This window comes from Leptopilina heterotoma, unplaced genomic scaffold, assembly GCF_015476425.1.
Source record: "Leptopilina heterotoma isolate Lh14 unplaced genomic scaffold, ASM1547642v1 Lhet_238, whole genome shotgun sequence".
Taxonomy (NCBI): domain Eukaryota; kingdom Metazoa; phylum Arthropoda; class Insecta; order Hymenoptera; family Figitidae; genus Leptopilina; species Leptopilina heterotoma.
Window position 1 is genome coordinate 21871 of NW_025110954.1, and position 17288 is coordinate 39158.

General features: G+C 21.7%; 1 protein-coding gene across 7 annotated transcripts in view; it reads right to left on the reverse strand.

Annotated features, from left to right (window-relative positions):
* Positions 1-785: 785 nt before the first annotated feature.
* Positions 786-17288, reverse strand: part of LOC122502785 (intersectin-1) — a 38830-nt gene continuing 22327 nt past the window's right edge. For all 7 annotated transcript variants that reach the window (XM_043613015.1, XM_043613017.1, XM_043613018.1 and 4 more), the window contains 11 exons: positions 6867-6994; positions 6515-6621; positions 6172-6244; positions 5543-5749; positions 5352-5435; positions 5079-5234; positions 4812-4949; positions 4446-4680; positions 2582-2656; positions 1579-1752; positions 786-1404 (listed from right to left, as the gene is read on the reverse strand). In XM_043613015.1, the coding sequence (XP_043468950.1) occupies positions 1202-1404; positions 1579-1752; positions 2582-2656; positions 4446-4680; positions 4812-4949; positions 5079-5234; positions 5352-5435; positions 5543-5749; positions 6172-6244; positions 6515-6621; positions 6867-6994 (1580 nt within the window). In that variant the 3' untranslated portion in view covers positions 786-1201. The remainder of the gene's footprint in view (positions 1405-1578; positions 1753-2581; positions 2657-4445; positions 4681-4811; positions 4950-5078; positions 5235-5351; positions 5436-5542; positions 5750-6171; positions 6245-6514; positions 6622-6866; positions 6995-17288) is intronic.

Sequence of the window (17288 nt, forward strand, 5' to 3'; positions counted from 1 at the left end):
AAATTTAATTGAATTTTTTCTAAGTTATTTGAAGTTTTTATTTTCTAATATAGAATTGAAGAATTTTCGAATAATGGAAAAAATTTCGTAAAATTGAATTGTAAACAAAAGAATCTAAAAATTCTCAAAGAACTTTTTCAAAAATTATTAAAAATAATTAATTTAAAGAAGAATTTTAGTTAAAAATTCTGGAAAAATGAATTGAAGTGATAAAAGTCATTTTGAATAAGTTGCAGTATATTCTTATAATATAAAAGGATTTTATCAGTCGGTCATTTTTAATTATTATAAAACATGAAGATATCGATTGCTCCGAGTCGAAGAGGAGTGATCGATTTCTTCATGTTTTATAACAACTTTTTTAAAATTGTTTAATTTCAAAAAGGTTTGAATTTGAATCTTTTAAAGAATTTTAATTCTTATGGAAAAATTATAATGACTAATTAATTTAATTTTGTAAAATACAAATTTAGTTTTAACAACCTGGAAAAATTTCGCTTTTAACCTGGAAAACCTGGAAAAGTCAGGGAATTTGAAATGAGCATTAGAATTAGCATCAGCAGCCTGAAATTTTGAAGTCGAAGGATGGAAGAAAAAGAGATAAGAGACTAGATTTTTGTATTTAATCTTTTATTGATTTGATAAAAGAAGAAATAATATGATTTATAAAACATAAAATTGTAAACATTAACATTTCACTTTCTCTCTTTTTGCATACATACATTTTTTAATCTTGAAGAGTTTAGGTTTTGTAAAATAATACTGCAGTAGCATATCGTCGTTAAATATAAATTCTTTTTTTTTATGCTGATTAAAATTTTTCAACTTTGTGAAAAATATCAGAGCGTATTTTTATTTAAATCATTAAATTAAATAATGATTGGACTTATGTAAAAAAAATAGTTTTCATTAGCCTATCGTATATTAGTAGTTGTTCGTTTATGTCATATTTCGTTTTGAAAAAGGAAAATTGGCTTTATTTCTTTACAGAACTTTTGCACTTGTTATTAATATAATAATAATAATCAATATAGTAAAGAAAAAGATATTTTGAAGTAGTAAATGCATTTTTTTGTACAATAAATTTGAATACTAAATCTTTCTAATTTTTTTAAAATCTAAATACGATTAATTCAGTTCAGTTTTGGTATGAGCAAAAAAATGTTCTGATATGTTTGAGGAGTAGAAAATATTCTTCCTTTTATGCTCGAGTGTCAATTATTCGACTGTTGCCATTTTTATTAATAAAGTTGGTCGATTCGTTAAATAGACGAAGATCTAGTTTTAAGACGACATCTCCTCTTTCCACTTCTCGTAATTTGATGCGTTTTTGAATTGGTCCACAGGAATCGTTACTGTCCCTCATAATGTCAACGACACGAACTTCTGCCCGACCCATGAATTCTGTTTGGAATAAAAAAAGTTCAAATTTTAGATTATTGCGTAAGTTTTTAGAAATAATTGAATTTTGAAAAGTTTTCAAATTAAAATCTTTGAAAATCTGAAATTAAATTTTTGTGGCAACCCTGTATTATATAGTTTTGAATAGGAGAGAATTTTGAAAATTATTTTCTTTACCATCCGGACTGTAGTAGCCTTTATCGAAAACTGTGATGCATAAAGTATCCTCGTGAAGGTCCTTGACTTGAAATTGCATTGACGCGTCCCAAAGTGGACAATCGGTACCAGACACAACAACTGTTTGCTCCTCTTGCGATCCCATTGCCACTTTACAAAATGCGTTGCATTTTCCTATTAAAATCAAGGACAGAAAAAAAAATTTTTTGAAACAAATTAATAAAGAAAAAGATAATTCAAAAAAACTGAATATTCAAATAAACGAAAAATATTTTCTGAAAATTACTGAAAATTGTTGATTTAGAATTTAATTTTACGTTAATTGGCGAAATAAAATTCGTTCGTTTGAATAGTCAGAATTTTTTTGAAAGTAAAAGAAAATAAAAGATTTTTTTTTCCTAAAAGAAAGAAAGAAAAGTTTTGAGAATCTTAACTATATTAGTAGAAAGAAATCTGTGATGACAATTGCAAGCATATTAGTTGCAAATGTTCTCTGTCACTTGCTGTATAATTAAGAAAAAAAAATATTCGAGCAAATAAAATTCTGCAAAGTAAAAAGTAACTTAATAACTAATTTTTATTTTAACAATTACTAATTTTTTTTTTTTTTTGAATGTGAAAAGAAGTAAAAAAAAGAGAATCGAGCAAAACTTCCGCAATAGGTTTACCTTTGTGGGAAATAACAAGGTCTTCAGCTTCTACAACAACAAGTCGAAGGAGGCCTTTTACTCGTCGCTTGCGTGCTATAATAATGTGATATTCTTGTTAGTTTAACATGCTGCATGCAAAATATTTCTAAACATTAATTTTATGAGTCCCTCGATGACCTTTTGACTCCATGAAAAGTTCCTGCTTTTTTTTTCAATGCTCGACAGAGAAATTTTCTCAGAACATGCTATATAAATAGGGAGAAAGCAAAGCAACAGAGAAGCACAAAGAAAAAACAATTTGAATTTTCCCTTGAAAGGAAAAAATAATTGGCATTTTTTCGTTTCCTGCTTACCAGAAATTGTTTTTAAGCTGGAACCTTCGAGCACTGTCACGAGAATACGTCCACAAGCTCCAAATTGCGCCTGTTCTATTAGCAAAGACATAAAACATATGCAAACATATAATGTTTTGACAAAAAGCAAAATTTGTTTTTCTTCTTTTTCTTTTAATTAATTGTGGACAAAAAGATTTGTTAATTAAATCAAAAAATTAATTAAATTAGTTATTAGTGACTTTCAAATTTAAAAATAATTAAATTGAAAACTTTTTTTATAAATTATTAAAAATAATGAAAAATTAATTATCAGATTCAAAATTTAAAAAAAATTCTTTTATTGACTAATTAACGAATTATTATTTATCATTTTCGAAAATTTTGATAAAATTCTTTTAAAAATCAATCATTTCCTCAATTTTTATTTAACTCATCAAAAATATTTATTTATTTTCACAAAATTTTAGAAAATAATACGAAAGAATTCAATTCTTTTTAAAAAAATTTGATAAAATTCTTCAAAATAATTTAATTTATTTCTCAAATATTTTGATTAAATTCTTTTTAAAAAATCAATCATTTTCTCAATATTTATTAAATTCATCAAAAGAATTTACTTATTTTCACAAATTTCAAGAAAATAATTCGAAAAAATTCAATTCTTTTCAAACATTTTGATTAAATTCTTTTAAAAAATTCAATTATTTTCTCAATTTTAATTAAATTCATCGAAAGAATTCATTTATTTACTAAAATTTCAAGATAATTATTCGAAAGAATTCAATTATTTTTAAACCATTTCATAAAATTCTTCGAAATAATTCAATTATTTTCAAAAATACCTATTGATTAAATTCTTTAGAAAATTCAATTATTTTCTCAATACAATTTTAATTAAATTCATCGAAAGAATTTAATTATTTTCAAAAAAATTTGATAAAATTCTTCGAAATAATTGATATTGTTAAAATTTTTTGAGTAAATTCTTTTAAAAGAATTCAAATATTTTCTCAATACAATTTTAATGGAATTAATTTTTTTTTAATTTTATTAGAATTCCTCGAAATTTCTTAATTTTTTCTTGCAAAAATAGTATCAAAATTTATTCTCTTAATCTGAATTAGTAAATTAATCTTATTTTGCATTAATTAAAATTAGGTTTTCTACAATAATATTTATAACTTAACTATTTTTATATTTTATATGATAAATTAAATTTACAAATTAACTTATGATGTTTATTTCAAAACAATTTCGTTTAATTATTTTTTGTTATTATTTAATCTTCAAAAGACTTAATAAAATTTTATTTAAATTTAAAATTCAAAGCATTTAAATAGAAAAATTATCAAAAAAAAAAAAATTATGAAACAAAAAAGCAAACTAGATTGATTATGAATCGAAAAATTTCAATACGGAAAAAATTCGAATTTGATTATTAGAGAGACAACTTGATAACAGTGAATGAAACGAGACGTTACAATGATGAGGCGATATTTTAAAGAAATGTGTCCAAAAGTAAATATTTTACTGTTCATAAATTCTAATTTCTTTCTCTTTCTTTATTTTTTATTGAATTTATTTACTTGTAAATTTTTATTCTCAAGTAAATTTAAAAATTTTAAATTTTTATTTACGGAGAGTAAATTGGTTTTTTTGAAATAATTTTTCTGATTTTAATTATTTTTCGTTAAATTTTTGATTTTAATGATTTTGGATTAAAGAATTTTTTTGACGTTAATTATTTTGGATTTGAATTAAAAAATAAATTTTATTTGTTTTTGGACACTATTTTACGAATAAGAATTAAAAAAAAGAAAGACTAAAGAAATAAGTAAATGAGAAAAATGACGTGGAATGTGAATTATCAAATGCCACTTACTTGAACGCTGACGTTGCAATCGAGTTCTTTCATTTTCAGCGAATTGCTTCTTAGCTTCCGCAATTCTTCTTGTCCACAATGTACATTCACTTGTGGATGGTGCCTGAAGAATAATTAATTTTTTCGCATCTCTTAGGCGCAATGTCCTCGAGGAATGTTCCGTTGAATCGTTACCATTCCCACTGCTACTAGTTTCCGATTCTCCAGCAAGAAACAGTTCATTCAGAAATATTGGCTAAAATCAGAGGAATATCATTAACATTATCTTTTTTTTTATTTTTCTAAATACAAAATAATTTAAATTTTTTTCCTAAATTCTATTTTCGAATATTAGTTAAAAATTTACAGGAGAAATTAAATTCTTACTTTTCGGTACATTTTAAATTTGTGATGAGAATTTCGTTCGAACGAAAATTGTTGTCCACTTGGTAGCGATTTCGTTGGTTGGGCAAACAATAGAAAGTCATTTGTGAGAAAAGCGACTAATTCCTTTCCACTTTTTGCCTGAAAATATATTATTAATTATTATTATTTATTATTATATTAGTATTTCGGTTAGAGCAAAGAAAAATTTGTTCTAATAAATTACTTGGTTTATTAATTATTATTATATGGATTTTTTAATTAAATTACTTTGTGTAATATTCCGAAGTGAATTAATTTTCTAGGCCCTAGGGAATTTGTCAGAGAATTAAAGACAAGTTGCTCTTCTAATCCATCGCAAGCAACATGCGTTTGTAGCCATTCGAGTCTGTCACTGTTTTCTTTTTCTCGAACTCCCTCGTTCACCTGAAATAAATTATTGAAATTGAATTAAGAAAAAAATTTTCTTCTCTATAAAATTTAAATATGTAAAGAAAATAAAGAACAAATGTGGTTTATCAAAAAAAAAAAAAAAAAAAATACCTGAATGCAAAATTCGTCTGCTTTTGATAAAGCTTCCGTTAAATATTGCCTGTCCGGATGATGAGAAGGGGTGTTTTCCAAAATCTGAAATTTAAAAAAAGAAATTAATAACAATAATATAATAATTAAGGAAATTAGTAAATTAAATTTTAGTTTAATTTTAAATTGTGCTGTAAAATTATGAAAATTACTTTTCCAATTATAAGCGGATATTTCGTTATCCTTTGCATTGGTTTAATGAGAAAAGAACTCAATGGCATTCCTTTTGTTCTCGAATCCTGTTGACATCTTTGAGCAACTTCCACAAAATCTGGCGAATTTTCCGTTAATTTTTGTAGATAAACCGCAGCTGATATTTGACAACTGCAAAATCTCACATAAGCCGACATTCTTGGAATCTGGAAAAATAATTATCAATTTTAATTCATATTTTTTTTGCCTCAAAAAATAACTTATGTGTCGAATATAATAATTTGTTTTTTAAAGAAATAAAAAATACAACGGCATTTAAGAAGATTAATTTCTGACAAATTAAATTTAACTCGAAGGTCATTAAAAAAATAACTATTAATTATATTTAGTACATTTATTTTAATCTATGTTGATAAATATTTAGTCTCTATTATTAATTTTGTTGATATTTTTGGTATTCTTATTCTACAGATAAATATTTAATTTATAAAGAAATTTTTAATTACTTTATACTTTTATTTAATTACTTTTTAATTTTTTAATTAATCCAATAATTAATAAAATAATTAATAAATTAAAATATAAAATTTTTGTAAAAATAAAAAAATATTAGCGAACAAAAACTTACATTTTCACACAGAATGTCACCAATCATTCTTACAATTCCTCCATCACTATTATCACGTCTTATCCTCAGAGTTCTGTCAAAAAAAGAATTTTTTAATTATTAATAATTTAAGTAATTATTATATTAATTATTATATTATAACTAAAACATATTTTATTTATATTACATTAATAATAATATTAACATTAAGAAAATAATAAAAAATAATTTTTTTTATTGATTGCTGACTTCTTCCACTTTTGATAATAATAAATAAAATAAAATCGAAAAAATAAAATCAAAAAATGAAATGAAAAAATTGAGATAAAAAATACAGTTAATTAAAAAAAGGGAAATTAATTACCTCAGGAAATTATCGTTGCAAGCAATAATATCTCTCCAATTGACAAAAATTCTATCGACTTCGTCTACGGACAACACTAAACTTTCCAGCAATGGTTTCTCAAAAACCTGAAATAGAAAATTGAATTCGTTAAATTCGAGAAACAATAATATTGAAAGTAGATTAATTTTCTTTTTTTAAAAATTCAATTCTTTTTTAAAATTTAATTTTTAATTTAAAAATTCAATTCTTTTTTTTTTAATTTAATTTTTAATTTAAAAATTTAATTCTTTTTTAAAATTTAATTTTTAATTTAAAAATGAAATTCTTTTTTAAAATTTAATTTTTAATTTAAAAATGAAAAAAATAATACCTCGTGAACGAGTCTCATGTCTTCGATGTAAGCCTGCTCGGTTGCAATTAGTTCCTTAATATATTCCTGACGTTTTCTTTCCGTTGGTTCGAGTTGTGTCATCATAACTTCATTAATCATCTCACTGGCTGCACAAAAACGCACAAAAAAAGTAAAATGTTACCAAATTTTTTCTTCACGCGTATTAGTATTCAATTACACTAAAATTAGTACAAACCTGATAAAAATTGCATTTTATCATTTATCAAAAAAAAAAAAAATTTCTTCAAAGCCGAATTCATTTTTTTAAACAAAAAAATTTAAAAAGAAAAAGGAAAATTAACATAAAAGCTAAAAATTTTAGTTTCAAAGAAAATAGAAAATTTTACTAAAAACGGTTTTTAATTAAATAGAATAAAATTAGAATTATTTGGTTATTTTTAAATATTAATAATAAAAATATTAATCTAAATAAATATCAATGAAAACAAATATTAATAATAAAAATATTAATCAAAATAAATATTAATAATAAAAATATTAATAAAAATAAATATTAAATTTGAAAATTGTAGAAAAAAACCTATTTATTAAAAGAATGCAGGGGAAATAAAATAATTGCAGTCTTAGAAATTTTTCAATTTACCTTAAAAATCGTAATTATTAAGAATTTTTTTTTCAATTTTTTTACCTATAAAATGAAAATATTTATTAAGTCGTGCGCTTGTAAGTTTGTTTTTTATGTATAAAAGGAACGTAAAAATATCTATTTTTCTCTTCGCTAACACCAAGATTGAAAAAAACATTTATATGTGTATAAATATTTATAAAAAAGCAAAAATTATTGCCAAACACTGTCCCAAAACCATAAATAAATGAAAAAGAAAAACCAAAATGCAAACCAAAAATGCATTTTTAAAATGCCTTCACAAATACCATTTTTCCCCAATAAATTTCTAATATTGGTGATTAATTTTTTATTATGAAATTAAATTTAAACCGATTTAAACGATAATTTTAATTTTTCTCTTAATTTTTGTAATAGTTTTAATTATTAAATTTCGTATATTACAAGTTTTTTTGAGAAAATAATAATAATAATAATAATAATAATAATAAAGGCTCCTCTAGCTGGACTTTTCTGTTTTTCAGTGTAAATTAAAATCAAAACAGAAAAAATTTAATAGTTGAAATAATAATTTATTATTTATTTATTATTTTTTTAAAGTAAAAATAAATTAATTTTTAAGGAAAATCGAAATGAAAATTTTTATTCAAATTGGAATTTTAATTGAAATTAAAGTAAAAAAATTAGCTTTTTATTATTATGTAAATAAATAAGGAAATAAATAAGCAAATAAACAAATGAGTAAAAAAAACAAGTAAATAAATAAAGAAGTTAAAATGTAAGTAAATAATTAAATAAGTTAAAAATAAATAAATAAATGAGTAAAATAATAAGTAAATAAATAAATAAGTTAAAAATAAATAAATGAGTAAAATAATAAGTAAAAATAAATGAGTTAAAAATAGTAAATAAATGAGTAAAATAATAAGTAAAAATAAATAAGTTGAAAAATAAGTAAATAAATAAGTTCAAAAAATAAGTAAATAAATTAAAAAATTAAAAATTAAGTAAATAAATTTTTAAAAAAAGAAAAAATGTAAATAAATAAGAAGTAAAAAAATAAATAATTTAATATTAGTGAATTTTCAATAAAATTAATTATGTTAATTAAGAAAAAAGTCCAAACTGTATGAGATCCTATTGTAAAATATTATTCTGACGAAAAATTTACGTCAATAAAATCCACAAAATTTATAAACAACAACCGAAGAAAAAATTATTTTTCACGCGAAAAATTGTAAAATATTTCTATTTGGACATTTTTTTGCAAAGTTGTTTAGACAAAATCAAAATTAGAATTTGTAAAAAAAAATTTCAAGTGAAAATAAATAATAGAAAAGATGAGAAAAATATTTTTTTCTTCTAAATCGAATGATCGATTGATTGAAACATTGTGAATTAAAAATTAAAAAATTGTTTTATCATAAATCCAATGAGATTTCGTCGAGAAAATCAAAATTGAAATTCGTATGCAAAAAAAAAATTAGGTGAAAAACGAAAAAAATTAATTATTTACAACAGACAGATACTTTATTTCAATCGTTGCGTGTGTTAACACGTTGTATGGTGTAAGAATGAGTGTTTATGGGGGGGGGAGGGCAGAAAGTATTTTTTTTTTTTGTTTTTTGGTAGACAAGAGGAAAGAAATGCGAAGAAATTTTTAATAGGTTTTTTTTCTATATACGTATTAACCTGTTTCAAAATTTCTTTCACATCTTAACAAGAATTTTTTTTTCGTTTAGATAATTATAGATTTGTATCTGTTTATTATTTTCATTTTTTAAATAGGAATCTTACTGAGATCCTGACCGATGATACAACGACAAACGAACGATATGGATAAGTCTTGCAATCATAACAATTTGAGGGATAGTGCTACACAAGTACTTCCTTTTTTTTCTTGTTTAATATTAATTTTTTTATATATATATGTATATATAATAATAATAACGAGTTTGCAAAACTTGCAGTACATTTGTTTTTTTGTTTGTCTTTTTTTTTCTTTAAATATAATTATTTATATATATGTATATATATAACGCATTATATCAGGATCCTATTAGAAAATCTAACTCGACGCATTCGCATTTTTGATGAAGCTAAAAATTGCAAAAAAAAATAATTTTATTTAATTGTGTTAAATAATTTTTTAATTTAATTAATTTGTTTTTTTTTTGTTTCGATTCGAATTTTAGACACGAAATAATTTTTGGATTTGCAAATTTTTAGATTCATCAAAATTTTCTGACACACGAGACATTTGGAGAGAAAAATTTCTCTTTTCGAAAATTGCTATTCAGCTCATCGTAAATTGAAAGAAATTTTTTTTTTAATTAATATTGCATTATATTAGGATTGAAATTTAATATTAAATATTAAATATTAATTATTAAATATTGAATATTTAATATAAAATTAAATATTTAACGAAGAAAAATGAATAGAAATTATTTTTTGGTTCATCTCCCAAGTTATGGCACAGAGGCAATAACGTAATTATAAATATTTTATTGCACACGTCCTGGACCGAAATTAAAAATAATATTGACGACGATACAATATTGTGCGCTAATAAATTACAAAATACAATAATATTACTTTCAGGACGTAAAAATCTTTTCTTCCACTTTTTTTTTTTTTTACTTTCTATAAACAAAACAATGGAAATTTTTCGAATAATTATTATTCAAAATAAAATATTTGTTTAAAAATAAAACAATATTATTTACAAATAGAAAGAAAAAAAATCTCATTGAAATATTCTGGAGATTGAGCAATTATTTAAAAAAATTCTATACTTTTTTTTTCTTCTCTGATCAACAGAGCTAGAAATAAAATCAACAAATTGCTATGGTACCAGCAAGAGAAATTATTACTTAGGGGAGAAAAATATTTCTAAAATTAAAATAGACGAAAATTGAAATTTAATATTTAATTATTAATTAACTCTTCGTGAATTATTAATTAATTATTAATTAACTCTTCATGAATTATTAATTAATTTTTAATTATTTATTAATATTAAGTTTAATTAATATTAAGACAAAAATTATATTTAAAAATTTCAAGATTATTGTACTCGAAATTAAATACCTTTTCGTTAATGATAAAAAAATGAAAAAAAATTTATCCAAAAAAATTAGACAAAAAATAAATTCCTATAAATTAATATTAGTGGATTTTTTTTCTTTAGTGGAAGAGGGACTTTGCTCACAATATTTCTGATTAGGCTCCGTATATAATATTGGTTCCGAATGGAACGCGAAGAAGGAGCAATTTTATCCAAAAAAGGATTTTTATCGACCGTTATTTTTCTAATATTTTAAAACGTATTATTTTTTTATTATTTTAAAACGTACAACAAAGAAATAGGAACCGAGAAAATTTCTTAGATAAATAGGAGCTGTTTTTCTTTTCGAAACCAATAAAGTTTCATAATAATTAACTCCTAGAGAACACATTGGAATTACATTATAGAATTATATTAATATTATGAATACAATTAATAAATACGTAGACTAAGTTTTTTTTGGACAACAATAATAATAAGAGAAACTAATTTTTTTCAACGTATATTACAATGTTTTTTCTTTTTTTCTTTTTTAATCTTAAATAGATTCCAATAAATGAGATTCTTGAATTATTTTTTTTCTAATATAATCTTTGTAATCTTAAGGCTAAGTTCGAAGGCTCGGACGCATCGATGTTAAAGTGACCAAAAAAGTTTTTAAATAACGAGATAAAGAACAAATTTTTTTTTCCTATCGTATTGACTTAGTGTTTTTTTTTATTTTTTTTTCATTTAGGGAAAGGTCGACGGCTCCTTCTCCTCTTCCTGAATTTCTGGAATCCTAGGCCGACTTCTTGACAGTCAAAAAAGCGTCAAATTTTTTTTTTTTTTTTTGAAATAAAGACTAAACTAAATTTGTAATTTTAATTCTGATTTTTGTTTTTTTAAAGTACATGTTTATGAAATTTTGCCTCTCATTTTCTCTCATTTTCAGAATTCTAATTTCTAGAGTAGTAGAATTTTTTGAGTAATAGAATATTAGAAGAATAGAGATTGGAATTTTTCTTTTCTCAACAAAAATAATAGTAGGTGATTTTCTTCTTTTTTTTCTATTTTTTGTGTAAATCGAACTTACGAGATTTGAACTACTGCAAAAAAGAGCAAATGAAAATTGTAAAAATTTCTAGAGAAGGAAATATTTTTCCTTTCGAGAATTTTTATTTGGAACTATTTTTTATCTTTTATCTCTTTTCTATTTCTTTTTTTTTATTTCTCTTTTTATTTTTATTTCATTCTATCTCTTTTTTAATCCTTTTTTATTTTCTATCCGAATTTTGAATAAAAAAGCAAATTTTTCCATAAAAATGTATTTTAAATTTTCTACGTAACAATTGTCAGGGAAATAAATCTAAAATTTGTTTTTTGAACTTGGTTAAATTTCTAATTGGTTGGAAAATTTATTAAAATTTGAAGCATCGGCTGAAAAGTAATTTTTTTTTCTTGAAATATACAAATTTTTTCAGGCGAATACAATTTTCAGTGTCGGAATAATTTTCGTTATTATTAAAATTGTGTAGGTCAAAAAGAAAAATGTTGATATGTTTCGTAATTTTTGTTTTGTTGCCGATGCTTCATTTTTTGGCTAAAGAATAAATTGGTTTTTCAAAAAAAAATTAAGGTTCAAAATTGCTGGTGAAATTCTGTTTCAAATAAAATAATTTTTGAAGTTTCTGCTGCATTTTCCGGAAAAGATTCAATTACATATTTCAGTATCGAAACATTTTTACTAAACAAATGTACAAAAAAATATCAGAACGAAATAAAAAGAAATTGGAAACATAAATGTTTCCAATTTCTTTTTACTTCGTTCTGCTTTTTTTAAGAATTATTTTTAAAAATATTAATTAAATTCCATTATTTTCAAGAATTTTAATGTAAATTCAATTATTTTCAACAATTTTGATGAAATTCTTTTAAAAAAATCATTATTTTCAAAAAATTTTTAATGAAATTCCTTCGAAAAATTTAATTATTTTCCAAAATTCAGATAAAAAATTCTTCGTAACAATTCAATTATTTTAAAGAATTTTAAAAATATTTAAAAATAATTTAATTTTCCCTGGAATTCAATTAAAATTTTATTTTAATTTTAAAATAATTTAATTCCAGCAAAAATTTCAAATATAAAAATAACTAAATTCTTGAAATAAATTTTATTATAAGTTTTTTAAATAATTCAACTCCTGTGAAAAATTTAATTACTTTTTTAAAATAATTGAATTTTTTCAAGAATTTAGAAGAATTTTCTCAAAATTTTTAAAAATAATTGAAATTTTCGAAGAAATCAGTTAAAATTGTATTGAAAATTGAATTCTTTACGAAGATTTTTATTCTTTATAAATTGACTTTTTGCAAAGAATTTATATTACAATTATTGAAAATAATTGAATTCTTGATAAAATTCAATTACATTCAAATTTTTCAGTAAAAATTATTTTTAAAAAATCCACTATTTTCAAGAATATTAAAATAAATTCTTGAAAACAATTCAATTATTTTAAAGAATTTTAATAAAAATCTTGCCAAGAATTAAATTATTTTCAATACAATTTTAATTACTTTTTCTGGAAAGAATTCAATTATTGAAAAAATTCTTAATAAAATTCTCGAATTTAATTCAAATTTTTTTATAAATACTTTACAAGAATTCAATGATTTTCAGTGTATTGACAATTTAATTATTTCTGAAAATAATTGAATTTTACTAAAAACTTTTTTAAATAATTAAATAATTCCTGCGAAAAAATTTATTATTTCTACAAATAATTGAATTTTTGTCAAATTTAAAAAAATAATTGAGTCCTTTTGAGAAATCTTTTGAAAATTGTATTTAAAATAATTGAATTCCTGGGAAAAATTTACTATTTATTGATGTAATTGAATTCTTACGAAGAATGTAAAAAAAATGTTTAAAAATAATTTAATTTTCCCTGGAATTCAATTAAAATATTGAAAATAAATGAAATTTATTATTTATATAAAAATAATTGAATTGTAAAACATTTTTGGAATTTCACCAGCTGATTTTTGCTAGAGAAAGAGAACAGTTTCTTGATAAAATAAGTTTTCTGTTATTAAATTTAAATCAGTGAACTTTATTTTTGATGTCATAATTTCAATTGTTTCAATTTTAGAACAGAAAAAAGAGTAGAAATAAAAATTAAGAATTAAAAAATTAAAATTTTATATTTATTTAACTATTAAATATTTTTTCTAAATAAAACGAAAAATTGTATATTGCAAAATAAAAGACTAGAGAAAACGAACAAAATTAATTTTGAATTCGCTTTTTTAAAATTGATACAAATTCGAAATTTTTTTTCTAGGTAGAATCGTAATTTTTTTATAGAATCAAAATTTCTTTTATAGATTCGAATTTTTTTTTATAGAATAAAAATTTCTTTTATAGATTCGAATTTTTTTTATACAATCAAAATTTCTTTTATAGATTCGAAATTCTTTTCTATAGATTCGAATTGTTTTTTATAGAATCAAAATTTCTTTTACAGATTCGAATTTTTTTTTATAGAATAAAAATTTCTTTTATAGATTCGAATTTTTTTTATATAGAAAAGAGAAGTAATTTTGTTCACTGGTTCAAATTTCGAATTCGTGAGAATTATTACATGGGAGTTTGTTGGTATTTGCAATTATTAACATGACGAATAATTTATAACGGTTTGATGACGATTTCTGCTTGATGATATAACAGAGCAATGAATCCTGCCAAAAGCGCACTTAGCAAATAAATTCCTATCGCATGATTTGTTTGCAATTTCTACATGGTGAAAAGCTGAGGCCTACTGTATATTAAGACCATATTAGTGACAAGCAATCATTAATTTTTTTTCCATCTCACGTTCAAAAAAGAGAAAAATCTCGACTAGATACAAAATTTATTTTTTTGGAAAGAGAAATTATAATTATACACGAATTACTTGTTAAAAAAATTTTTGTTTTAGAATATTTTTGGTGTATTCTGTGATAAGAGTGGAATTGTGAAAAGTCTGCTTGTCTCGAATAGGGTCTTAATAAAAAATTTTTTTTTTGTTCCATTAACTTTTTTTGTACTTCCTACTATTTTGCCTGACTATCTAATTTTTTAGTTTATACGGTACTACATTTTCCTTACACGCTTGTTTAGCCTAAAAGTGACAAACGTTCATCGCTGCTTTCGCAAAAAAAAGCATCTCATGCACGCAGACATATTGTGTTGTCTATACATAAGGTTTAGCATTAAACGACAAGTATTTAACAATTGTGACAAAAACGCGGTTTTTTTATGCAACTGCCAGTTTTGCAGTTCAAGTGCGATGACAACCTCGATGATTATACAATGATTAATGAGGGTGTTTTTTTCTGTTTGTTTTTTTAATTATTTTTTTTAGACTTATTTTCAATTAAGAGGATACCCACACGCTAAGACTGTGAGAAAAAAAAGGCTTGATATCACCCCTTGACGCATTTTTTTTCCATTATTATATTGTCTCTGCACGAAAGCCGTTGAGATTCTCTTGAGATTGTTCGTTGCGTGTTTTCCTCAAGTCGAGGCGAAGGGACCTCTGCTTTTTTATTTTACTCTTTATTGATTAACGAGAGTAGCTTTTTTAAAGTTTAGACTGCGTTGCGGGAGTGCTGCACTGCTATCCTTTATGCTGCGTGTTAAGCACAGGCGAAAGACATCAATTAGTATATTAAAGAAATTACTAGAGAGAGCTAGAATAGTATTTTTATTTTTCATACAGAAAAATTTGTTACTAATCCGAGAATTTTTTTTTTTCTAAATTTTTGAAAAATGTTTTACAACTGCAGGGCTCGAAGCAGTGAAAGTATTTAAAAATACAAACTTAACGGAACAAAAATTAAAAATTACGAACCATTTACGGACCAATGACAAAAATATAACCATTCCGAGTCAAATAAGAGAACATTTTACTTAAAACTATAAATTAAATTTTTCTAAACTATAAAACATGAAGATTTTACTTAAAACTATAAATTAAATTTTTTAAAACTATAAAACATGAAGTCTTCGACTCGGAGTGATCGATTTCTGCATGTTTTATAATAATTAAAAATGACCGAGTGATAAAATCAATTCAATTATTATTTTTAAGAATTTTTAACTAAAATTCTTCGTTAAATCAATTATTTTTAAGAATTTTTAAAAAAAAGTTCTTCTTCGAGAATTTTTAAATTCACTTCTTTAAAATTCAATTTATTGAATATTTAAATATTTTTAAAATTCAATTCTGATTAAGAATTTTATCAACAAATATTTAAATAATTGAAATTTTTTGACTAATTTTAATAAAATTTTTAAGAATAATTACATTTTTCGAGAAATTCGATTAAAATTGCATTAAAAATAATTTAAATTCTGCGATGAGTTTTATTATTTATGAAAATAATTGAAAACCTATAAAGTTTTTTTGATTATTTATAAACAATATTTGATTTTTGCGAAGAATATTATTACTCTTGAAAATAATTGAATTTCTGCAATAATTTGTAACTTTTCCAAAATTCAATTTTTTTTCTTTTTTTTTTTACTAAAATTATTCTATAAAATTATTTTTAATAATTTTTGAAAAAGTTGTTTGAGAATTTTCAAATTCATTTGTTTAAAATTCAATTTTATAAAATTTCAATTATTCGTAAATTCTTCAATTAAATTATTAGAAAATAAAAACTTCAAAAAATCTCATAAAAAATCTACAATATTAAACTTTTTCAAAAAATTAATTGCACTGAATTGTTAGTTAAAAATATGAAAAATTCAGATTTTCCAAGATTCTAATTTGAAACCTATTCAAAGTTGTAATATGTCTAAAAATTCATGCAATAATGCTTTTAAAATTCAATTATTATTTAAAATTTTAACTAACATTTATTTTAAAATCAATTTTTTTTAGAAAATTTTAAGAGAATTTAATGATTTAAGTACAAAAATAAATATTTAATTGAATACTTATGTAAATGTTTCTTAAAATTGAAATATCTTTTAAAGAATTCTATCAACTAATTTTTAAATAATTGAATTCCTGTGAAATTTTTATTATTTATGCGATAATAATTAAATGCTTGCGTAGAATATTATAAAAATTTATTCAAATAATTGAATTCTTTTGGAAAATGTTATTAAAATAGTAGATAAAATTAAAAATCATTGAATTGAGGAAAATTTTTGAACATAATTAAAATTTTTACCAATTTTAATAAAATTTTTAAGAATAATTACATTTTTGGAGGAATTTGATTAAAATTCTATTAAAAATAATTGAAATTCTACAATGAGTTTTATTATTTATGAAAATAATTTAATTCCTAAGAAGAATTTTAATATTTACAAAAATAATGGAATCACTGTAAAATTTTTATTAATTTATGAAAATAATTGAATTATTGCGAGGAAATTTATAAAAAAAATTTGTAAGTAATTGAATTCCTGTGAAATTTTTAATATTTATTCGAAAATAATTAAATGTTTGCGTAGAATTTTATTAAAATTTATACAAATAATTGAATTCTTTTGGAAAATTTTATTAAAATAGTAGATATTGAAAATCATTGAATTTTTGAAAATTTTTTTAAATAATTGAAATTTTGACGAGAATTTTTGAAAATTTTTTAATATAATTGAATTTCAGAGAAGAATTTTATTACTTATAAAGATAATTGAAATTTTGACTAAAATTATTTAAAAATTTTTTAACAGAATTAAATTCTTTTGGAAAATTTTATA